Source organism: Hetaerina americana, unplaced genomic scaffold, assembly GCF_022747635.1.
Source record: "Hetaerina americana unplaced genomic scaffold, ioHetAmer1.1.p SCAF_7, whole genome shotgun sequence".
NCBI classification, from domain to species: Eukaryota; Metazoa; Arthropoda; class Insecta; order Odonata; family Calopterygidae; genus Hetaerina; species Hetaerina americana.
The window spans coordinates 12736456-12761944 of record NW_027287316.1 but is presented as its reverse complement, the minus strand read 5'-3'; the positions used below and the strand labels follow the sequence as shown (position 1 = coordinate 12761944).

At 40.1% G+C, this 25489-nt stretch overlaps 1 protein-coding gene across 1 annotated transcript in view; it reads right to left on the bottom strand.

Moving 5' to 3' along the window:
* Nucleotides 1–25489, bottom strand: part of cnc (NFE2 like bZIP transcription factor cap-n-collar) — a 375514-nt gene that overhangs the window by 148209 nt on the left and 201816 nt on the right. Inside the window, exon 4 of the mRNA XM_071595847.1 lies at nt 19990–20062. Coding sequence (XP_071451948.1) covers nt 19990–20062 — 73 coding nt within the window. The remainder of the gene's footprint in view (nt 1–19989; nt 20063–25489) is intronic.

Sequence of the window (25489 nt, the reverse complement as noted above, 5' to 3'; positions counted from 1 at the left end):
TATATTAAGTCACGCGTCACGGCTTGGGCTTCATAATAACGCCAAAGCTGAAGGTAAAAGTCATGAACCCAAGACTAGCAGCCACAACCGTCACGCAGCAAAGATTGGCTCGTGACGAGTATCGTGTGCATACGCAATAGCATTGGACTAATTCGCTGTCTTTTATGCAACGTCTCCGATTTCCAAAACGGATAATACACACAAAAAAAGGAAGTACGAAGACATCAAAGCGCAGGAAACACACCAAAAATGATCTATAAACGGGACAACGACATCCATGCAACAAGAAAATAACAATGGAATAGTTCTTTCGAATATTGAAACATAGTAAAATAATCGCAAATTTAGGCTTCTATGATTCCGAATGGTGACTCTGAAACGTTCCTTTTACTAATTGAAGTTGTTTACACGAAAGTATAGTCTATGGGTGAGAATAATTTTATCCGTGGCGACATTGATTCAGATGTTACCAACCAAATCAGTTTGCAGGGAATTAAAAAAATATATATATTATGGTCATAAAATTTGTACTGCACTAGCTAATGTACTTTCTACTCGAGGTGAAGCATACCTAGACAATGTTATTACTAATCGAAACTGGGATATTTTTATATACCACAGGTATAAAGGACCCTTTTATATCTGAACAGGCTATTTTGGATCAATACAATGCCAAAGAAAAAAATGCATGATTCAAAGGGCACACATCTCAATTTACCAACAATTGACATTGGAAGGCATTCTCAATTTCAAGGATGTGCCATTGGAGTTCCCTTAGGACCAGACAATAATTCATCCTTAAATTTTTTTTCTACATGGCCTGAGAGGATTATATGACCACTGTTTCCACCATTTTCATTATTATAAGATGAAAAAACCATGCACTTTTCTGAAAAGATGCAGGAAATGAAAATTAGGCTTATTCCTCTCCATTAAGAGTGTAAGTTAGAACAGACAGAAGCAACCATAGCAACCTATTAGAAGCACACAACATTTTAGATCAGAAATCTCAGAAGAGAAAAAATAACAAGATGATATTTTTATGTTAAGGGATAGCAAAAAATGCAAGGCTGTGTGGCAAATACTTGCAACTGAATCTGGTATAATTAATGATAATTACTTAGAAAATAAAATGAATAAAAATTTAATGATTTTTTACCTGCAGTAATGACATAAAAAAATTAAACCAACCAAAAACCCTATTCAGTATACAGGCAAAGCAAAATATAGAGGACTTTTCTTGGGTTGGAAATATACAACTAAAAATCATGGAAATTGTCAGAAACCTGAAACAACCTGTTGTGATGCATTTGGTTCTGCTAAGAATTCAATGAAAGAAAGTTGACTTTGTTGCCTAAGCACTATTCGACCTTATTAATAGACTGCTCATTGAAGGCATATTCCCAGATCTATTAAATATTGCAAAAGTTGTCCTACTACTCAAGGAAGGATGCAAATGAGGTTGAAATAATAGACCCATAGCAGGGATCCCTAACCTATATAAAATAATCGAATCTTTGATAAAAGAGCAATTAGAAGCCCATTTTGAAACAATACTAGCCCCTTATCAGTATGGCCAGAGGTCTGGGCCATCAGCAACTAAGGCTGTACAAAAAATGGTCAATATAATAAATTAAACTTGTGAAAAATATCAATTTATGGCTAATGTTACATATTATCTCACAAAAGGTTTTGATATGGTATTTCATGTCATCCTACGGCAAAAGTTGCATACATACAAGTATAAGAGGTCCTGTAGCAATGCTAGTGCCCAGTTACTTGACAAATACTCAAATACTACACCGCTATAATAATAAATCCAATACTTTTCCCCTTTGAGCATTGAACATTGAATACCTCAGGGATCCATTTTGGGCCCCTTTCTTTTTTCATACATATATTAATGATTCATACCCCTCAATTTGAAGCAGAATTCAATCTCATATGCAAATGACACCACACTTTTACATTCATACAAGAATTACAAGGAAAAATGGAGAAGAGCAGTAGGGACACAAGCATACCAGATGCAGGGTATATGAATGGTTTACAGATAAAAATATGCCTGGGAATTTATCAAAAACCAATACTTCTCTTTTAGGTTAAGGGATGTAAATTATCACAACGCTTCCCAATGTAATATAGAAACCTACTGACTACATTACTTACAAGATGAAGGCAGATGAGGTACAACAAATATCACAAATGACAACGGGAATTATGCTTTCACTTAGAAAAGCAAACATATACGTTTATCATTCCTATGTTCTGAGTGAATGAAACTAGTTAGTTAAGCTAGTTTAGAGAAGTTTCATGATTCATAATGAAAGGTTTCTCTGGATTGCCACATTGACCACTTTCAAATGCTGAGTTATAAGTACATCACATCATTTTTTATCTTGACTTGATTTGTTTCTTTAAAACCCACAATCAACCCAAGGAAGAACTCTGAATGAGACATTAGGTGAGAGTGAAAATAAAATAAAAAAAGATACAACACCAAACAATACAAATCTGGTCTTCCTTCAATTAACGCATAGAAGAGTTATAATTTTTGTAGAGTTGATGATGATAAATTGTCCCTAATGAAACCAGCACTGTATTGCAATCATTTAAGCAGAATAGTCTCTAGGTTATCTACGATTCCAATTTCAATCCTAATCCTCTTGCAGATTTTTATGACTTCAGCATGGTACGAGGGATGGCTGAGGTATTAACATTTGCCTACACTAAAATGATATTATTTGAAATTTCAATGGAGAAAAATTGCCAAAGGAAAATGAAAATGATTACTAACCAAGAGAAAGAGAAAAAATTAACCAAAATCACCTGATGCCCAAGTTTCATTGCCACAGAACCACAGACGGGTTAGAAACAAGGAGTTCTAAGCCACTTGGTAAGCCAATGAAAAGCCTTTCAGAGTACAGTAAAACTTATTGGTAATGTTGGGAATGTTTCACAACACAATTTGATCTCTCAGAAGCTACACAGAAAATAGATAACTCTGTGGCAATGACTGGCATTAAGAAGAAACTGTAGGCAAGGATGCAGAACCAAAGGGCTTTGGCTTAAGGGATGTACAAAACAAGATGGCCTCCAAATAGGAGCTTGGGCAGGAAGGAGAAGAGGGGAGAGGAAGATGGAGGAGGGAGTGAGTCGGGAGTGGGTGGGTCTGGGGAAGGGAAGTGAGGTTTCAAGCATTGGGACTGCAGGTGAGGGGTGGGGCTGTAGCAGGTTTTCAGAAAGAATAAAAGTGAAGGGGGGGGGAGGGGCTGAAAGGAAAAGAGGTAGGGAGGAGGAGTCACAGAGGTAGAAAAGAGTGGAAAATTGGTTGGATGGTTATGACTTAAACAGAGAGTGGCAGGGCTGGGGTGAACAACGGTAACAACCATTACTGGACCAATGGTGCATATCAGTGATAAAACAGCGTCAACTAGCACAGCATAGAAAAAACCCTACATTACATTCTAATAAACACTCTCCCAAGGCTAAAAACACTGAAATAAGTATTATCGCATCAAAATAATATTCCCACAACTTTGTGACCATGGTCTAAATCAGTATCACTACTGGCATTATGTAGAACTTATGCGCACAAGCCCTGGGCAATGGGGTAAAAAAAATTAACCAACATATATGAAAATATTAATTACACAAAAAATATAACTTACCCGGTTCTAAAGACCCAGGCTGATGGTTTGAACCTTCACACTCAGACTAAAGATACTGCCAATTCTTGGAGCAATGAATACTTCAGAAGCACAAGTTCACGTCACAAGTCAAGAATGAAGATAATACCTCTTTAAACTTGACGGAGAACCAGGATGATGCACAATTAGATAACCCTCATGTACAGATTTTCAAAATGCACCTCTTCAAGGCATCATATCACTTGATTCTTATCGACGGACCAAAAAACTGGGGTCCTGACTCAATGCCAGGGAGGGAAGTCTGTTGCAATTCATGAGTCGCAAAGGAATCTGAGGGATGTAGTCCACAGCTGAAAGGCACTGAGGGACGTGGCACCTCTTAAACAACAACCTTTTACACGGAACGATGGCCGTGGAACGACTGGCGGGACGTTGCCACTCTCTCAAATCCCTCCCCTTTTCCCAACTCCAAAGGGAGGGGGAGTGCCAAGCCGCCCACCTCCAACCGAAATTAAACAGGCAGCTGAGTGATCGTGGTGGGCCAAACACTCAGCTACAATTGGGGTCTGGGGAGGCAAGAGTGGTATGAGGCAGATGGATGCCTATCCACCATCTTCTATGCCACGCAACGGGGAGAGAGGGAGAGAAGTTGGAGAGTGGGGAGACTGGTAGAGGAAATAGAGGGGGGCTTAGAGGGGGACAAGAGAGAGAGAGAGAGAGAGGAGTCGCTGGAGGGACGACGCCACCTTTGAGGCTAGAGCAACGGATGTCGGCCTTCTGGGAATGGGATGAGGGAATCGGAATGGCGTGGAGAGGGGTGCAATGGGGAGGGGAGGAGCGGCATGAGGCAATGTTGCCACATCATACTCAAGTTCCGTGCAAGATGGAGATTGGGGCGACAGAGTGGTGTGGTAAGGGATTTGAAGGGGGGGGCACACGAGTGATAAATGGTTAAAAGGCCAGCCGGAATGGTGGAGCGGAGGAGAAATTGATGGCATAGGATGTGGAGGTCTGAACAAAGGCGGTCCGAGGGCCTCCCGTGGGGCCAGCGGGGACGCCTCAACAGACGCCCTACCAAAAAGAGGATCATGAAACTTCACGGGCCTAACATGGAGGGAGCCACCATTGTTATAAATGAAATGGAGGCATACAGAAGAACGAAGCAAGAAGTGCGTAGAAAGTTAATCATGGTTATAAGCAGAAAAAAAGCCTCCGCTGCATCAATATAACTAAATGCAGGGATAATCAGTGAAAGAGCATCTACTGCCAATTATTTAGTTAAGGTCATAAGGAATTGGATATGGCTTAAACATGACCATATGCCATTAATGACATCCATTAACATATGCATCACTGGCATCAGCATGCCTCACTTGACAGTGCTCCTTGGAAATAACTGATTGAAGCTTGAATTCCCTTTAACTTTGAATTAGCATTTTCCATAAAGCAATCAACAACACGGTATATATTGATTATTGGAATCAGAAAATTTTGTGAATATTGGAATATAAAGATGGTAAGGAATATTTATATGTTATCATGAACAATATATCATATACATGTGATAATAAAACAAAAAACAAAACCTACAATACTAAAAAAATTTTAATCTCAAAAATAGTAATCATTTTAGTATTATTTGCATTTACTTTAGTCCCCTCATTATGGCATCGGTACAATGTAATACAGGAGAAATACTAACTTTCAATATTATATCCCTAATTATATCCTATATATAATGTAAACAAAAACATTATTATCATCTTTGGAACCTTTTGGGAAAAAATAAAATTTCCATAGCAATACTTAAAAAGCAATAAGTGAATATGGAATAAAAACCACTTGCACATTAATTGTAATCCAATTACCATTAAAATTGCCCTAAATGACTATTTTTAAGTGAACCACCACTTATCAACGGTATTCGATTAACGAATTCAGGAGGAGGATAAAAAGTTAAATTATAATGCATGCATGACAATGCCATGTTAACATGTCTCTGTAACCATCTTATCTTGTCCCCTACGAGTGGAATGACGACACTAAAACCTTAAGATAATACAGTAACTGATTCTTGTCTTTATAAGACATAAATTTGGCTACTTATGCATGTATCTCCCCTAACTTTTGGGAGGTCTTCCAAGTTGTGCATAAACACACTATCACATCAGAGAGTCCAGCAGGACATGTCATGTCAACGGCAATTTTTCCCTTCCCCAGCTTATCAAAAGACATTGGGTGAGATGGGACATGGACATGGATACTTTTCAGTGCCTCGACACCTCATTCTATAGCGGGCACAACCTACGCCATGAGATGGTAAAGCAAGATAGGATGCCTGAGGGGCAAGGGCAGAGCCTGGGCGGGTGGTCAGCCGTCAACAGCAGACGGTATCACCAAGCGGCATCCTATGGCAAGGAGGCAAGAGTAGGAAAAGTACCTTCGGAAGACAGAGGAAGCGAGGGGCAACAAACAAAACCAAAGGAAAGATGTAACATGAACGTCACTGGAGTCATTTAAAGGCATACACTTGTAATACCTCACTGTTCCAAATCAAAAACACAAAACCAAACATGAACTCATGTGGATGCAATCAAATTAGTAATTTTTACGACAATTATGTTACCATTGCTCATATATGGGCTTGAGAGTGCACCAAACATTTAAATAAAAAACTGCTAATATATAAACTATTTACATGTACTTTTAACTTATATAACAGCCATGCCATGATGATTATAAAAATAAAACTAATACTGGTTGAATCAGGGTTACAAAAATACACATTGCCATTTCTTTACGCAAATATTTTATCATGCTCACAATTGTTAAACAATGATATAGTAGCCATTAAACTCATGTTACCATAATAACTTTATAATCCTAATATAAATTTAAGAATCAAGAAAGTGTGGGTTTACTCTGAAACATCCATTATTCATTCCTATCACAAAAATCTCACAAGGTTAAATAATCCCAACAATTTCACAATGTCTGGACTCCTCTAAGAATTTCCTCTCTTCGTGATGGATTCAAATTTTTTTTTCAGATCAGCTCCAGCATAGCATGGACACGAGAAATAAATGATTCCTGCACGAGAGAGAGAGCGAGAGAGATCAGGGGTCTCAGGAAACAGGAGGGGGAGATAAGATGGAGCGGGCGGGGTGTGTGAGAGGGAGAGAGAGCAGGGTGGGAATGGAGAGAGGAGCCATGGGGGAGGGTTTAACGGAAAGGGGATGGGACTTGGAATGGCAGATAGGGAGTGAGTGGAGAAGAGGGGGAGGAGGGTGTAAGGACAATGGAAGGGCACCGGCAGGGAACGAGCAGACAAAGAACTCAGGAGTAGGTGGGGGTGGATGGAGCGGAGGGGTGGATGGGGTGGCAGAGGGGAAGATCGAGGCTGGGAGGTGGGGAGGAGTATGCGGGGGGAAAGGAGTGAGCTGTGGCCTCTCGCAGCGAGACGCCATGGTAGGCGGTGCAGTGAGTGGAGGGAAGATGGGGTGGGAAGGAGATGCGGGCAGCACCCAGAGGGACTCCCCTCATCCCGGACAATAAAACCTGAAGGCCACGTGAAAAGCTTTTGAGAGTGAGAGGCACACCTTCAACATCAGACAACGGAGAACGAGAAAGAGATTGGTCGGAAAAAAAGGTTCTAAACCTTGGAGAAGGGTTATTTCGAATTGTGATGTACAGCTATAATAGCAGCCCTTGGTTGTGGGAGTTATAAAAGCACTCAGTCCTAGTGTAATAATAAGTGAGGAGTAACAAAATCAAGTGAGGAGTGGGAAACTGAAGCCTTAATGATAGGGAAGGGCACAAAAGAATCCCCGACATTATGAGTATGAAGACAAACTCAAATATCACATCAGACAAAATGTGTTCCCAGGGGAAAATTATTACTAGAGCATTGAAAGATAATTTGGCACAATTTACTCCCCTTATATAAAGATAAATGAAAGAATTTCATCCTTCATTATTACTACTTCAATAAAAATGACAAAATATTCCATTTACACAATCATTATTAATATACATTCCTCATTAGCTACCATTAAGTATGCACTACATATGAAAATATATCATGCAAAGATGATGATTTGGTAATATTAGAAAGGTGATAAAAATCTCCTCCCATTTATTTGAGAGTACTTAATATTTTTGGGTAATAATAAGACTTTTTCTTAAAATCTTTCTCATAAAAGATGTTCCTTCACAATCAATCAAGTATTAAGTTTCTAGTATGATACTAATAAATTGAATTATAAATGAATACACATTGCTACTTTAAGTCCAGAAAGTTTATTTATTCTAGCTGGCCAAAAATGTGATTTTGTACCCACAAAGTAAAGAGACTAAGCATTTAAATATTTCCTAACTTAAGTCAAGTCTCAGCAAACATGTACCTACTGCAACTAATGTTTCATTTCGTGAGGGCCCTCAAGACCAATAATATCAAAGAAAAGGCTCAAATTTTCCAGTGCCTATGACCAACAAGGATACAATGAAAAGAGGGGGAGGGCGGAATGCCAGGTCTGGTAGCAGCAAGAGGATGGGGAACAGAGAGGTGATGGGCAGAGGATGTAAGAGAGAGAAAACAGGAAGATGGGGTGGGGTGGAAGGGAAGGAGTGGAGGGGGGGTTTAAGGGCTTGGGTATGCTTGGGGAGGCAGGACTGAGAGGGGCTTGGAAGAGATGCCATTTCGAACAAGATGGGAGGAGGGGGAGAGAGGGGAAAGGGCAGCAGCAGATCAGGGGGAGGAGTTCAGAGGGAAGAAGTGACACAGCAAAAAGAGAATGGAGGGAAGGAATTAAAAAGGCACAGGGGCCCCTTTCCCCACCAGGCTCTGCCCTCGACCCCCTGAATGAGCATGGCAGGACGTCTGAGAGGTTGGATGATATGGAGGAGGAGGAAGAAGAAGAAGAAACTAGAAGAGGTTCAAAATAAAAAAAAAGGATATGAGAGAAAATCTTGAGGAAGGCAGTGCAGCGTAAGGGAGGGGATCGCTGGGAGGATCAGAAATTCCCTCCACAGGAGGTGAGATGGGCTTCGGGAGGTTCACATGCACCCTGACAGCGCCCTGGGTGTAAGAAAGGGGCACAATCAAAGCAGATGGGGGTCTGTGCTCAAAATGGGGGAGGGGAGATGGCTGGTGCCGTGGTGATGGGCATTGGGGCTCAGGCTGGGGAAGCAGACCATGATTGTGGGAACCAAGGTTACTCCAGCTCAAAATTACAGTGAAACAAGGCAACACTGCTTCCTTCCTACACCACGAACCAACAAAATATCCTCTGAATCAAAAAATGAAATCCTAATTTTAGACTTTGGTAAGTAAAAATAAGAGGAGTTTATTTTCAAGAAGAAAACTAATTAATAAGTATCAATATATTAACAAATAAACAGTTTACCTAATTTTTTTATTACCAAATGCAGTAAATATATGTTTGCAGAATCCTAATATAGTTTTTTCATCCACAAATAATTGCCAAAATATTTAAATAATGCACCAAAATAGAGGAGTGACTACAATTATCAGAAAACTACTAGTTAGGTGGCTGGCATGGGTTATGTATATTTTCATGTCTGGACTTTTTGTGGAATATAATAAAAACCATAAGTGTTTAGCCTGAACGTAACAGATAACGAGAAGTTTTTTAAGAACCCTTCCCACCCCTAAGGTGAACATTGTGATGGTAACAATTTATTTATGACAGTTTGATGTTCATCAAGGATATGGAAACGTAAATTCATTAAAAATAACTAGGATTGTATATAGTTAGGTATTTTCAGTATTGTCAGAAATGCAATATCAGAATGAAAAAAACTGGAATAAAATTTTTATTTCAAATCTATTCAGTGAACTCAAAAATCCTGCTTGTGATTACTAGTATGATGCTAAGTGTTTTCTCTCATAAGCAAGAGTTATACTGACAACAGAAGAATATCCTCTAAAAGCCGTTTTCTTTTATTCCCAAGGAGTTCTTTGGGTGTGGACTTAGTGCTGCAAGCCATTAGCTTTTGCTCTGAAATGAATAGTCCTACTCAGTGCTACCTCCAATGATTCAGTCTGAGTTATTTCACATTTAGATTTAGCGCAGAATCAACTTAAATGAACAGCAACAGACTAAAATCGAATTTCCTGATTAACCGTTAGAAAGAAACCTATCAGTAACAACATGCTCATCTTACATGGAGCCATGCTATCATACCTGATGAAGCAATACTCTCATAACTTCCCAGATTCACATGCATGGTATCCTTTCACATTATATTTACTATAAATCAACACCATAATGTCTAACATTTGGCCTTATGATTGCTTTGCCCCATCATTTGGTCCAAATCAATGTTCACCCACCTTCTGGCCTATCGCATATTTCAATTACTTAACATTTGAAACATCATGAAGAAAAAATCAACATTGATTGACTAGCTAAAGAGTAATGTGGCTGCAATTGACTAGCTAACGAGTAATGTGGCTGCAATCTGCATGCCACATGATATCCAAGAGGCTTCCAACTTAGAATTGAACAAAGAGCATGACACTCAACATGGGTAATTAGAGTCCAAGTAATATTGATGCGGCAATCAGTTGCCTCCTTGTTGCCCTTAAATTTCGAACATCCCCAAGCAAATTTTTTTCACTTGTAAAAATATTTAGCCAAATTCATGAATATTAAATTTTGTAGTTTTTTTTAATTTTCCAGTTTTTAGGATTAAAAACGTTCACAGCCAAATCCCTTTGTAATATAAAAAAATCCATCACCCCAGTGTTCTGAGTCATACTCATGTGCATTAATGTGTGGCCGGGCCAATGACCAAATAAGCCAAGTCATTTGTGTGGGGAACTGAAACTACTGAAACACGTCGAGTGTTGTGGCCCTTTGTCAATGATTTTCACTTTCTCCCAGAAATCAATGACCTGCGCACCACTGCGATGAAGGGTAAACGGCCTTTAAGGGTGCTGACCCAGGGAAATAACAGTCTTCGAGAGGGAGTGCAAAAGCAAGCCAGGGAATGTGGGTCATATATTCCCGTGCAGTCATGCTCCCGATCCAAAACATTGAGACCAAGAGCACAGTCACGACAACTTGCAGGCGGTGGCCATGGGGTCAAGGAAATACGCGGGTGAGAAGGAATGATGGGGGTGTGGGGAGGGGCGTGTGTAAGGAACGGGGCAGGGGCGGCAGCGGAGTGTCTGGTCTGGTCCCGAAGAGAGGTGGTGGACACTGGAAACAATTGCCGAGCGGAGAGCGGCCCGACTGTGACCGCCTGAGTCAGCGAAACGTCACTCGTGAGGTGTCAATGCGACCGGGGCGAAGGTGGGGAGGGGGGGTGGCGTGGGGAGCAGAACCACGTGGGAAAAGATCCGAGGAAAAAAAAGAAGCCTGATACACGTCGATAAGGATCGCGAGGTGGCTCAGACTTTTTTTTTCGCCGTTTGTATGCGATATGACGGGCTTATATAGCCACTGTTTGAAGCCAGCCAACTCCGGAGAGCGTGAGTGCGCGACACCAGACGCGGGCGGCGATGACGGGCGACTCAAGGAAACCGAAAGTGTCCCAGCATCGCTCTAAAAACGTGGTCTTTGCGTCCGACGAGTCCATTCATCGTTCTCCGCGGACCAAAAAAATGTCAGGTCATGGGAATCGGGCAAAACTCAATCATGTCACGCCCATGATGCCACCCATGCATACGTTGTCATCCATGAAATTCATTACTCGGTGAATTCCTGCACACGCTTTTTCTATTTGTCGCGGAATAATGAATTTTCAATACACCTTGACAACATTTCTCTGAGACTAAACCAAGGCTGACGTTCTTTCGAAATCTCGGAGGTAAAATGGCGGATAATGTGCCCACACGTTCGAAAACGACAAGCAAGCATCCGAAACAAAGTATTCCACATATACAGCACACTGGCGACCGGCTGCGTTGGAAGGACAGACCCCCCACCACATTTCCCGATGTTTATCAATATGTATATCATTAAACCGTCATACAAAGGGAGGCATCCAAACAAACCCGGTTTCTCAATGACCACGTTTTTCTAACGGCACTAATAAATGCATGATGACCTCCCATAATCAATAAGCAATGCCAAACTATCAACTGGAAGTTATTATCGTTTCAAGCTCAGGGAGAGCAGTACATGTTCGAACGGCAACTACGTAATGCACAACGTTCTCTGCCACGAAGCCCTACAGGAATTCGCAGCTTAACGGAATGCACGGACCAAGGCAACTACCTCGCCCTTCGCACCTCCGTGGTCCAACGTAAATGCCACCGAAATCTGTCGCGTAATGTTCGCTATTTGAAGACTGGAAGGTATTTCGTAGCTCGAGATTACATTCCATGTTTTAAAACAACGGCGTCCAAACCACAGTCCACGGTTCGATCTGGCCCGGCAAATCCTTTAACAAGGCCAGTGAAATAGATACCTTGTGAAGTCTTGATAGGGTGACATTATGCTGGGAGCACCCATGACATTTAAAAAAAGATTAAATGCAATATATATAATATATATGGCTATATATATATAATTATAAATATTGCGAAATAAATGATAATTATGAATAATGCAATAGTAAATTTTAACTTAATTACATGTCATTCTTGTTGAATTCACAAAATAAATACTTTCGAAGTGGAAGTTACGCTAAATCCCTGATGCGGCCCACTAGAAAATCACGTTCGTCCCTCAACACTACACGGCAAGGAGTCACTGCTTTCATTAGTTGCCAGGAAACAGAAAAGTATTCCTGTTGTTACTGACACATTCAGTTTCAGTAACTATATACCAACGGCAATGCCCTGCTAATCTAAGTGGGGGATACTATAAAATTGATTTTCATCTCGACAATATTTAAATTATTTGAAATATATAAGTCTACACTGATCAAATTTTGACAAGCGCACAATTTTACCATGACAAAACTGTAATATACAATGGCATAGTTATTACGAATGAAAGTCCGCATTGATACGCACAACTTCTATATTATTTAATCTCCGCATTTCTGCCCGACTAAGAATGTCGGCGCACATGGACATTGCTCCACAAGAATTTGGTATTGGTCAATCGGGTCTACGTATGTTTTATTACTACGCACTGATTAGACCGATTTAATACCAGATATTCAATTTTATGCAGTTGTAATTAAGTTACGATTGATACTCAGGATTCAATAAGCCAATATAAACATATATAAGTGATTATGTACTGTGTTTTACATATTGTACTGTAATACTATATTGCATTGTACTGCCTGTACTATGTATTATATTACGTATATATTACCTAAGTATCTTGAGTGTTAGTGTTTTGGGCAATATTTCCGCATTTGGATATTCTGGGAAATGTTTCTGACTCAATGACTTCCCTTACAGATCATTCCAAAAAAATCCCCGGGTCTTCCAGCAAATTTAAATAGACATTATTCGCCCAGCTCAGTAGAGGCTGAATTCTACCATTGTCAATCAATGTCAGCTTGAGTAGATTTATTCGCGAGAAAGTATCGAATTCCGGTAATATTTGGACATATTTTTTGACCACTTTTGACTTTTGCAAAGACGGATATGAGTGCTTGGACTTCATTAAATTACTGTATATTAAAAGTAATTCGGTGTACCGACAAATCACACATACATTAAGCGATTTTATAGTTTGCAGTGTGTACAAAAATAGGATCGTATTTCATAAAGAGGATTTCAATGGAAAAAGAGAGCATGAGGTAATACTATGCGATTACAGATGGACACACATTACCCAATATTGGCACATTAGTCACAGGATTAACAATAATTTGCCATTAACATAAAAGTTGAATTACTATTTACTGAGAGAACCCTATTTAACTTTTACAATCTCAAAAAAGTTTATTCGATCTGTTTTTTTTTCACAGAAAAAATTGAAGTGGATTCGACAACAAAGGCCATCATTAAAGCTTACTCATGCAAATTTTGAGAAAAAACATAAACATTTTGAACGAGTTTTCAATTTTAAACCTAAATAATCGATTAAAGCTACATATTCTGACAGAAAAAAACTTCGAAATTAGTTTCAATACCGATAAGGTCACACCGCTCTCCCTGGGGAATTAACTCATTCGCAATTAACAGTTGAGAATTTGCTTTGGTTAAAGCTATCATAATGATTGACATTATCTCAGAATCATTTTCATCCGTGAAAAATGCAAATCATTACTTGGCTGCACACATCCATAGCTTATTTGTCAGTTTTTTGAACACCGGAGACGACCTTCGGAAGGGTATCCAATACTTAGGAGCCTGGCGCGTGAAACACAATACGCCATCCTGCTCTACCTTTCAGGGCGAACGTGTTGACTTAAGAATGCGCACCATGCCCTTATTCCGTAGTTTGTTTAAGGAGCTGGGCTGACCACCTAATTCTTCAAAAATGGGCTGGGCGGACTGTCACCGGTCGTCGTCTACTCCGGAGTGGGTTACTGCAGGCACAAGTTCGGGAAGCAAATAACATGTAATCCGTTTCAAACCCAAAACAAAACTTTATTAAGTCTAGTTCGTTGGATTTCGGACGAACTTGAAGTGATGCCTTACATTTTATTTCATATATAATTTACCTTTCTAGTTAAGAACTTTCGACTGCAGGCAAGACGACGAACGACTGAAACTTTGAAAATACAATTACTTATACGGTAACAGGCACCTGAATTCCGCTTACGTTTTCCAAAGCTACAACAGAAAAAAAATGCGAAAAGATTATGTAAAAACAGCCTCCTAAATACGGATACAGACTTCGCAATGGGTGAAATCGCTATTACTGCAACATACTCAAAATATGGATAACGGAAAAAGCTACTTCCTGGTGCACGTTAGTAGCTTCATATCGGTGCCTTTTTTAAAAATAGCATTAATTTGGTAAAATGCACGAAAACAAGAAAAAGTCGAATGGAGACTTGGAATTTACATGTATGCATTCAATTGTCGCATTGTTTAACACGCGTATTTATTAAAGGGTGCTAATTTATTATGACCTTACAGACGTCTACTCACAGAGATGTAGGGCGGAGTTTCTGCTGCCGTATGGACAATGACCACAAACCAAAAGATTCCCAAAATAAATACAAATCCTCTTTCTTCACAGCCTCCTGCGTATCAAAGTGCATTGATTGGCACGAAGTTGAAAGCAAGACAAGGATTCCGAATCTTGCAAAAGTGGATCAAGACAAAATTTAACTACAAACACGACTTCAAACGTTTTTCAGGAACACGGTCTCCGAAATTCCTGTTTTAACTCAGAAAGCCATGCTGGTGGCTCTGCTAACTTAAAATTAAAATTTAAGTAGGTAGACTTAAATTATTCTGATGTAAGAAACAGCAGGACATTTAGAAATATAATTAACGTTCGGGTCAGCCAAACCATAACATTATCACAATAGACCTCTGGGTTTCTGTTGGGCTTGGGTAATTTGTTTTCAAGCTAATTTCATCTCGTGGAAGCACAAGGGTTCAAGGCCCCTTGTCTACCCTGGATGCCTAACTGAAAACTCGCGTTCATAGATAGGAGGAGAGAACTAACCTCTAAACCATCATTCGGGACTGTGGGTCAACGTCATTCAACAATATATGCACACGCAAGATAGCTCTGCTCATCAAATGGGACTGAATGTTAAATATACCGTCCATAAAAACTTTGATTCGCCGTTGCTTGAAACAACTTAATGCTATAATTAATCAAAATAATGCAGATTAATAACAAAAAACGAATCAGACACAAATTAAAATGAGGATATTAAAGAATCGATGAATCATCAGTTATATTTTTCTCGAATTAGAGCATGAAAAACATTTTCATCGCTTCGAAAAACAAAACACAAAGCAAAAAAAACATCACCCTATTTATCTAATATATTAAACAAAATTAAATAAAAACCATACTAGGTAATTATTCAATCGCTTTCTAATACCTTAAATGAGCCTTGTCAGAGATCAGACTAGAACACTTTCTCGCAAATTATGCCATTTCAAATCCAGTACCAAAATCCCCAGGTCCGTTTTCAAGATGAATTTGACATAAATATCCTAATTTTCGAAAGTATGATAAAGCTAATGTTAATATCATAACATTAGTTTATCACATTTTATCATTCTAACAATAGCAACAGACGGCTAAGAGCATATTGAAGCGGGAAAAGAGGGTACAGAATGACCGGAGAACATCTTTTTTTAATGCTGTTGCAAACATTTGGGCAAAAGAAATACGCAAGAGGAATTGTCATATTCTTAAAAAATAATTTCAATAGTCCGATTAGATTGCTCAGATAAATGGATAGATATCACCACCGTCGAAATTCTTAGCGAAAGAGTGGTATTCCCAACACTCGAACACGTGTATTTTTTCACGAGAGCCGAAATCAATGGGAAAACAAGTGCAGATCATATTTAACGTGATAGCCAAAACAACGCTGAGAAAACAAAACACGACATTGGAAATAAATATGCTGCTTCATCTCTGATGAACGAATTCTTCGCGATTAATTATCACGCAAGTCATTCTTGGAAACAAATATCTATCTAAGGACACTAACGGGATGATTCCGTGCACACTACCCAAAGATAAATTTCCAACTTTAAACTTTTGAATTTCCGGATATGAAAGTAAAATTACACGATTTATAGCGTGTTATAATAGATTTTCCATCGCCTTAAAGAAACAAGTAAACTTAACACTCATCTTAGGTGAATCGTTCATGAGAACCTGAATATACTTATTTCACTTTATGAAATTTTTGGGTTGAGTTGTATGAGTTTAAATTAAGCCGATCGGCCTCCTGAAATTTTTTTCGATCGGTCCATCCATTTAATCAAGGAAAGCAGAGTCTAATGCCAAAATTACATTACATTGCAAAAGTAAAGTGAGAATAAAAAGCGTGCACAAATTAAGTTTACAATTTTGAGGAATGGGTAATGCAATGAGAAAATCATATTCTCACTCGATAAAAGGATAACTAAAATACGAAGTTACTTTTTAGCATGATCACGGCGATTTAATGATTACAAACGTTGGTGACAGCCTTGAAACTTCAATTTTGTACTGACCGCTTCAAAATAAACAATCTTACGAGGCATGATAATAGAACATTCAAACTATTGAACGTACTAAAATGCTGCACCCAACTAACGTAGTTTGGTTGAATATTTCATCTTTCAAGATAAAGTAACCCTGGGGGAAGTGAGAAGAGAGGGAATGGTTTAAAAAAACCTCAATTTATTGTACCTGTGCGGGCATACCGAAAAATGCATACATAGATAATAAATGAATTTTTTGCTGTAATCACTCTTCCTCTTTTTCGGCCAAAGTGGCCAATTTGGCAACAAAACAATTTTGAAAATTCTAGTCGACAAGCAGGAATAGAAAAAGGTTTTACTTTGGCGCAACTGAGATTACTTGGTCATGTTTATTTAACCTCAAAAATATATAAAATCAATTGTCAGTAACAATTGAGAGCAAATGGACTTCATTAATTCCAGCTGATGCAATATCAGCCCATTATAATATCATTAAGAAGACACGCGTTACGCCATAAAAATTATTACAACTGATATGAACGTTAGTAGTTGAGCACAAGAAATTACGTGTACTTAGGGGTCGGAACGGATCTGCACTACTGAAACTGACTCACCGCGAACATCACACCTCTATAAACTGAGATTAATGACGCTCACTGGTTGTTTCAATTTCATTGAACGCCCACAGTCCACGCCTCACCGCCAATGAATACGCGTTATCGAGTGACATGATTGCTATCGAGAACCTCCTAATATTTCGGACAAAACTTCGATACATAAAAGCACTCGCTGGTTTCATATCTTCGATACGAGATCTCCCAAGCGATGATTCTGATCTAACACAAAACTAAACCTCGCTCGATTCAACCGATGAAAGATTGAGACTCAAAATGAAGAACAATCCATAAAAAGCGGCAGTAACAAAAGTTTTGATAAGAGATAACTTTTAAGGAAGCGGTTTATAAACACTGATTTCGTAGTACGTTCTCTTCCACTTTCCTGCTCCGTCATCGTGAATTAAAAAATTTGCTCAAATCTGGGAAATGGTTCAACTTTTAAAAAAAATAGTCGTCTTTGAACGAAAACGGAAAATTAATATATTGCATCATATTTAATTTTTACATGCTAGTTTTAGAAATATTTCTATTGGGTAAGACAACCTGTTCGAGTATGACCGTATGACTAATTATAAAATTATTTCACTTTCATTTATTTCAGAGTTAAAGACAATGGAGCAGAGATATTAAATATAATAAACATGGAATATAGACAACGAAATCCTAATGATTTCCAATGATATTTATATCCCATGACCATTTCATTCCATTTTGATTTTATTACTATGGACATATGAAAACATGCAGAATCGCACAAAGTGTCACAACACTTGGAAGTAAAACTCTTGTAAAAGGCATTTTCCTTAATGTAAATTGTTCACAAACTTCATTAATATAAAAAGAAAACATTTTAGAGAATTAATAGAAATTTGCAGAAACATAAAAAAACATAAAAGAGGTTGTTTTTTGGCCAGTACGTCGATTAGCGTTTTGGCAAAAGAACGGGATACATTATCGTTTTTACACTAATTACAGGATTATCAAAGAGATAAATAATCTTGCAATGAGACACACCAAGATGTTTTTACAAATTCTAATCAACAATAGCTAATGTTGAGTCAAAGTGACGTGATTTGGGTAAATTATATTCACTTAAATTTGATGGGATCAACTCAGGAAAACAAGAGATGAAAAATGACTTATATATCAATCTTTAGAATTTTCAAGATGAAAGCAATTTAAATCACAAGGCAAAAAGAATTGCGCTTAATTAAGACAACAATACTACATAACTTTCGCTCCTACGTAAGTTATTGCATGATCCACCCAGAAGATTTCAAAACCATTAAAAATTGGTAGGCACACCGTACAATTACGTTCACGTAACAAATAATTGACAATTGCTACCACTCATAATTGACTATCACAAATTAAGCCTCAAGAAGGTGTCTACTATTAAATCAAGAGGATCTGTCCTACGTTGCTACTGGAATTTTCTTTTGTCGGTTTAATCTCCTCCGTTAACCTTATCAACAAATCATGCTTCAGATGCTCTATTTGTAAAACAGTCGATGGAACGACTTGCTAAGATTCTTTCGGGAAACGAACGGAAGTCAAACGTTGCAAGTTATGCTCGACGCCTAAGAATGCCACCACTATAGCCTCGCATCACGCTTCAAAGAGCTCTTTTTTTCACCAATTCACGTTATCCTCAACTATGACACCGGCAATCTTTGAACTAAGGGATTGATATCTATTTTAGTAGCTATAAACAGACTTGACCGTAAAGAATAAGAATGACAGCAAACATAAATCACACAATCGCATTCCTTTCCACCATTTCATGTGATAACGTTCCTCAAAACGACCACAGGCAAGCATTAACTTCTTCGCAGTGCAGACAAATATTTTTAAGCCATGCCAACAATCTGAAAGATGGCAAAAAAGCAAAGAGTACATAGCCTGATCAGCATTTTATAACAATATATTTCTACGTATTTTAATGGGCGTCTTTCCTGCTTCACTTTTCCCCTTGTCCAAAATCGACGGCATGATCGCTCCGCGGCTTCGTGCAGTACCATACCATACCATGGCTCCAGGGCAATGAACTGAGCCATGATTGACATTACAAATGTCACGCTTGGTGGCCAAACTACGAGCCAAGACGTTCACTCCCTTTAATTTATCTTCTTAATAAGACAATTTATGACGGAAGAATGGAGGAACAATCAAAGGAATAGATAGCAACCCTTATAGCATAAATCAAAATTAGTATTATAAGGATTAAAACCGAGAGGTAGGATGGCTGATCATTGGTATTCATCAAAATGAAACTCGTAACATATTACTGAAACTGAATAATCCACAGTTAGGAACTACTTGAAATAAATGTTAAAAATAAATGTAATTTGACTGAGGGTCAACATTAAAATTCCAATGATCAATCGACAAATCAGATATTGAAATCGAAGGAAGTTATTATTAATTATATCACCAAGGAGCATTTAAAAACCATATGCGGCAGAAAATATCACACTGAGAACAGACATTAAATCTAGCATTTCAATTCAGCTATTCAGTGCGCAACCATAGGGAAGTAACTAATTTCACTAGACTTTCGACTATAACTACCCTGCAGAACGTCCACATTTATAAGTGTCCAAAAACAGTTCAAACAGGTGCGGGAACATGATACATATAAAAATAGAACACCACAAAAAATACAACTTACCTGTTTCGAGGTCAACTGTGTACGGCAGCCCTGCCCACGGCCCTAGGAAGTCCTCGGCCGAGTCCTCGTCGATCTGCGGGGCAGAGGCAAGGGAGAGAAGAGAAGAGAGACGAAATGAGAACTTGCACACGGGAGGGATGTCCGAGGAGGGGCGAACGGAGCACGTCGGACCCGGGGCCGGCCCCGACCCGGGGCGCAGGGGAGAGAGAGTTCACGCGGACCGGGGGCGGTCGAGGCGGGAGGACCGCGGGGAAAGAGTTGGCGGGGACCGCGGACGACAACACCGGTCACGTTTCCCGGGAGGACTCCCGGGGGATGGAAAGGTGTCGGGAGAACGTCTCCCCCCCGCACGGCAACCCCCCCCCCCCTCGTCCTCCCCCGGGTGGGACGGGCCTCGAGGTTCCCGCCTCGGACGGAGAGACCGACCCAAGTCACTTCCCGCCCACTCAAACGCCCTTCCTCTCCCCCCCCCGCCTCCCGCGTCCACCACCACTACCTCCCGACACCCTTCAAGTCCATAAACACGCGCACACACACACTCTCCCTCTCCAACATCCGAGGATGTGCGTGCGATATTGTGATGCATCGACGGCGATGTGCGATTTTCGTTTTGCCTTGTCCGGCTACCGAGCAATCCGATGCAACGCAATATGCGATGTTTTTAGGCCTCCGCGGTATTCCATTTCCAACTTCGACCTTCGACAGAAAAGTACCGAGGTGATGGAAAGGGTATATCGATCAACATATCCAACATCATAATTATCATTAATGGCAGTCTACCGTATAAGGTAGATGTTTGATCAGGAGAGACTAAGCACTGTTACATTACTACTTCCAGCCTAGCACGACATCTAACACACGCCCTTCCTCACAATTAACCATTATTCAACTCCGCATACTTCTCACCTCCCTTCACTTCTTCCAACATGCCTCATCTTTCCCCCCCCCCCACGTTACTCACCTAACATTCTCGCTTCCATCACAATAGTCTTCAACATACCATTGCAACGCGGCAACCATCTTTCCTGTCTTCTTTGAATTTATCCCGAGCACCCTCTCTTTCCTTCCCCAACATGGCCAGCAAAACTTATTTTGTTTTTCTTTCCGTCCATTTCACTTCTCTCATTCTTTCCCACATACATATCACCAAAGCCTCCAAAGCCAAGCTTGTCCTCCAATCCAAACGACCAAGTATCGGAGTAATGCAGAGCTACGCTCTATATCGAGGACTTCACTAGCCTCTTCCTTACGTCTTTCCTCAAATAAAAAGCATACATTCCGTCAATATCGATTTCATGAAGGAGCATATATTTTTTTCGGGGAGGGCCGCAACGGCTTTAGCATGTGAAACACTGGAGATCTTGGGCTAGAACGCCGTGGAAGCACGAAGATTATGCGAACGGTCTAGACTATTTGCTAGAGAAGTAAAAATTAAACAAATTTAACGGTGACACAGAGGGAATAATTATATCCCCACATTACGTCGGTGGGAAAGACCAGAACGATAAATGACAGCAGGACATACCGATATAAGGAGTCCTTTTTTCGTCGCACAATTCGCAGCCACAACAGCAGGTAACAATTCGAACTACTCGAAAGCAAAATGACTGGAATATTAATTATTACTGATTCGATAAATTGTTTATCGCTCCATACATAAAGCAGAGCCTTGGATGGTAAGATGCAAATGATATGAGTAGCATCAGAAGTAAATTAAGAAATGGGCGCCATGAAACCTTTAATACAGTCAGAACACTGCTTTTATTTTGAATCATTAAGTCGGTTGGGTTGGGGACCAGAAAAAGTTGTTGAGCAAAATTCGAAGAAGGTGGGAAAAGTGGTCAATTGGACATTAAGATTTTTTAAGATACTGAAGGCTGTGAGCAAAGGTTATTTTGGCATGGAAAGGAGGGAGGAAAGGAATAGGCATTCTATAAGGAGTGAAAAGAGTGGCAAAAAAGAAGATCTGATGAAGGAATTTTGCGCAGGTCAGGAGTTTCAAACGCTGCGCAGAGGTGCTTCAACACGTGTATTTACAACATGCGTGTTTTCGACATTCTAGTTTTTAGGAACCGCTCGTAGCCTACATCTAACCGCCATGGTACGAGAGAACCATACCAAACTCGTACCAAAACAATGACGGCACGACGAGATTAGAAGGTTCATATCTTTAATAATGTTCGTTAGTTCGCACAACATCGGTATTTCTCGAGGATGTAACGCTCAAGATCCTCTCGCCCATTGCATTTTATCAGGAGGGTGAAACTGATTACAAAGGGCGCGATCGACGAGAAATCACCGGGCGCTTTGACGTAGCAACGAGAATGTGACGTGAATCGCTACGGGGTCCATTTACTCTGCGACGCCGATAAATCGACACCTTCGCCACACACTGGACGACTCACACCTCCACGGTGAACACTGCCCCATGGAGAGAAGGGGCTGGCGCTTCCCCCCCCCCCCACACGCACGCACGCACCCTCTTCAATCCCCCGCGCGTATGTGTGTGTGCGCGCACATCCCTCCCCCCCGAGTGGCCGGGAGGACCGTCCGGGAATGAGAGAGGGGGTGCGGGGAAAAGGGCGGAAGGCCGGCTGGAAGGAGGACAGTCGCGCCACCTCCGGTGTGGACACGAGGCAAGGGGGAGGGGAGGTTCGATTCCCAATTCTGACTTATCCCGCTCCGATTCTTTCCACGGATCTCCCCGGGCAAAAGTTTCAATTTCATCCCGAGCATTTTCTGACACTAGTATCCTTCCGTAGATGAAAAAAACGAATGTAATTTTCTCATGAAATAGGAAGGATAAGTGAAACAATAAACTGAAGAACAGAATACTAGAGCAGGCAGAACACAACTCGCCTATCTAGGAAATGTTTCGGACGAAATTGGACGAAACCAAATTGTAAGGAACATTGTATCGGATATAGAGACTTGTACGTAAAGAAGGGATCTGATGTCAGGGATCTTATTTAAAGATGCTAAGAACAAATAGTGAGACTTGTGATATAATGCGTGGTTTTCTAAGGTTCCGAATCTTCATATTATAGGAGAGAGAATGAGGGTTGATTGGAGGTGGAGGTTTTCTCACACAAAAGGTGTGTGAGAAAAATGAAAAAAAAAGCAAAATGGACGGAAAGGAAAAGAAATGACGAAGTGGTAGGGGATGAGAGGTTTTCAGGAGAAATTGGAAGAAATCAGGAAAAGTGGACGTAAGGCACATTGAGAGGTGGCTGTGTGTTGAAGACTATGATAGAGGTGAGAATTGCTGGTCAGTGAAGCCACTAGAAAAGATAAGAAGAGGAAAATATCAGCCATAACTAGTCCTCGACGATGTTACAATGAATATGAAAATATTTCATCGTTTTTGCAACGTGTAACAGTGCGTGTTGTGGGATTATTTTAACCCATGACATCGATTATGAGACGTATGTAAACATAATGAGCGTAAACTATGGCAGAGCTCAACAAGTGACCGATTTTACCACACTGTTTGCGGAAGAGGACAGGAAACAGCGACTACATATATAGGGTACGGATGCCTACACAAAGTTCGTTGAGAAGCAGTAAAAAAAATGAATATGTCTAAGGTAGCAAAATGACATAAAAGTGCACTCCTCCCCACATTATTTTATGGAAGTGAAACTTGGCTATGTTAAGCATAAATGCCGGGTAACTACAGTGAGGGTGGGGTACTTGAAGGAGGGCTCTTGCTAAAACTAGGAGAGACGGAATAGGTAACGATTGGCCTATGAAAACAAGTGAATCGGATATACTGCTGATAAACAAGTGTGAAAGACGTGAGCTAGACGGCTGATTGGGCCATGCTGGGAGAATGGAAAAGGGTCGAATCACCAAACAGATGCACCAGAGGAGAGTGAATGGTTCGAGAGGAAGGAGCAGACCGGTTAAGTCGAGGGCGAAATGCGGTGGAAGGGACACACACTGGACGAAAAAAATAACGAGTGCCAGAAACAGAAGTGCGTGGATGAACGAAGAAACAATGGATGAATGCGACAGGGGCTAAAGAAGCACGGAAAGGGCAGAATGGATGAACACAGCATATAATAGTAGGCCACCTGAGAACTTATAAAAGGACTTTTTCGACTTTGCCTACCCCGAAAGGAAACTGCGGGAAGAGCGTGTATTCCTCGATGAGATTAGGGCTGTCCATTTCGTACTTAAGGTGATATCCTAAGCCGAGGTTTTCAATTAAGTCAGGCATTTTCCGCTGCAATGAAACTGCTACCCATGGACTACCCACTACCCATGATGTTAGCAATACTCGACAATGGCTTTACGATTGGTGAATCACCACTTGCAGTGATACCGCCTAAGATCAATGTCCGAGTTCGTTTACGAAAGGCATTTAGATCAGTCAGAAATACTAGTGATTATTAGCATCAACCCGACGCATGCTGTTTGAAAGGGTATGGTCTAACCATTAATATAAAAATGCTAGAAGACTTGAAACAATTGGGTTTTTTGGCATAGCTAACAAGCTATGAGACACCCTTGCCCTTTGACGACCAATAAAATGGAGCGTAGAATATTAAATAGTGATCTTATTCCTTACAGATTAGGATTAGTTTAATCAAAGAACTGTGTGGCCTTTTTTCTGTGTAGTCTTTTCTATAAGTCCAGTAAAGAACTAATAGAGGTAAGACTAGACAGCTAAAATCCTATAGGATTGTCCTATCTTTACACCAAAAACAATCCTTGATTCAATTACTGCGATATTAAACATTTTTCGCAACAAAAACGAATGTGAAACATGAAGAAACCTTCACTGGTGATTAGTGAAGCAATGGACAAACAGTTAACGACAAATGCCAGCCCAAATGAACTTTCAGATAATGAGGGTAAAAAAGAAAAGGGTAAAAACTTTCATTCATGACTCAATTTCAAATGATTTCTTTGCTATGCAATAACTAATTTCAATTCACGGTATTCATTATTCCTATATTTAAATAAAACTAAGTTGGATACACAAAGGTAATATTTCGGCCTGGCTCCATCATTAAGTGCTGGAATTACAGACTTTGTCAAAAATTCGAATTTAAGCTCGCTAATCTCGATAGTCGTAAATAGTCTATGGGCTGGAGTAATTATTTTACGAAAGACATTCCGACTCAATACTGGAGGATTTTAATTTTTACGAGTTGCTGCCTTGTGAAGAGGAAAATATTAGAGACAAATTTTAACTGTTATCATAGGAGGCACCGCGTACTCGTACCTGCACACCAAGGCAAAAATTCAAGTGAGAGCGAACTGAGGGAAGCCTGGCTTAAAGACGCTTTTTCACAGCGAACAATTTACCCGAAGGAAAAATGACAGAACAGGTAACTTAAAGGATTGAGGCGTGAAATTTGAGCTACCTGAGAATTCAAAACGATTGGCGCACGGTCTGGAGTATTACTGAAAGGGCAGGGGAAAGCAGGGGGGTGTCGTTAACGCCAAACCCTTGCTCGCCCCTCCGGTAGAGGCATAAAGGAGTCGGCAT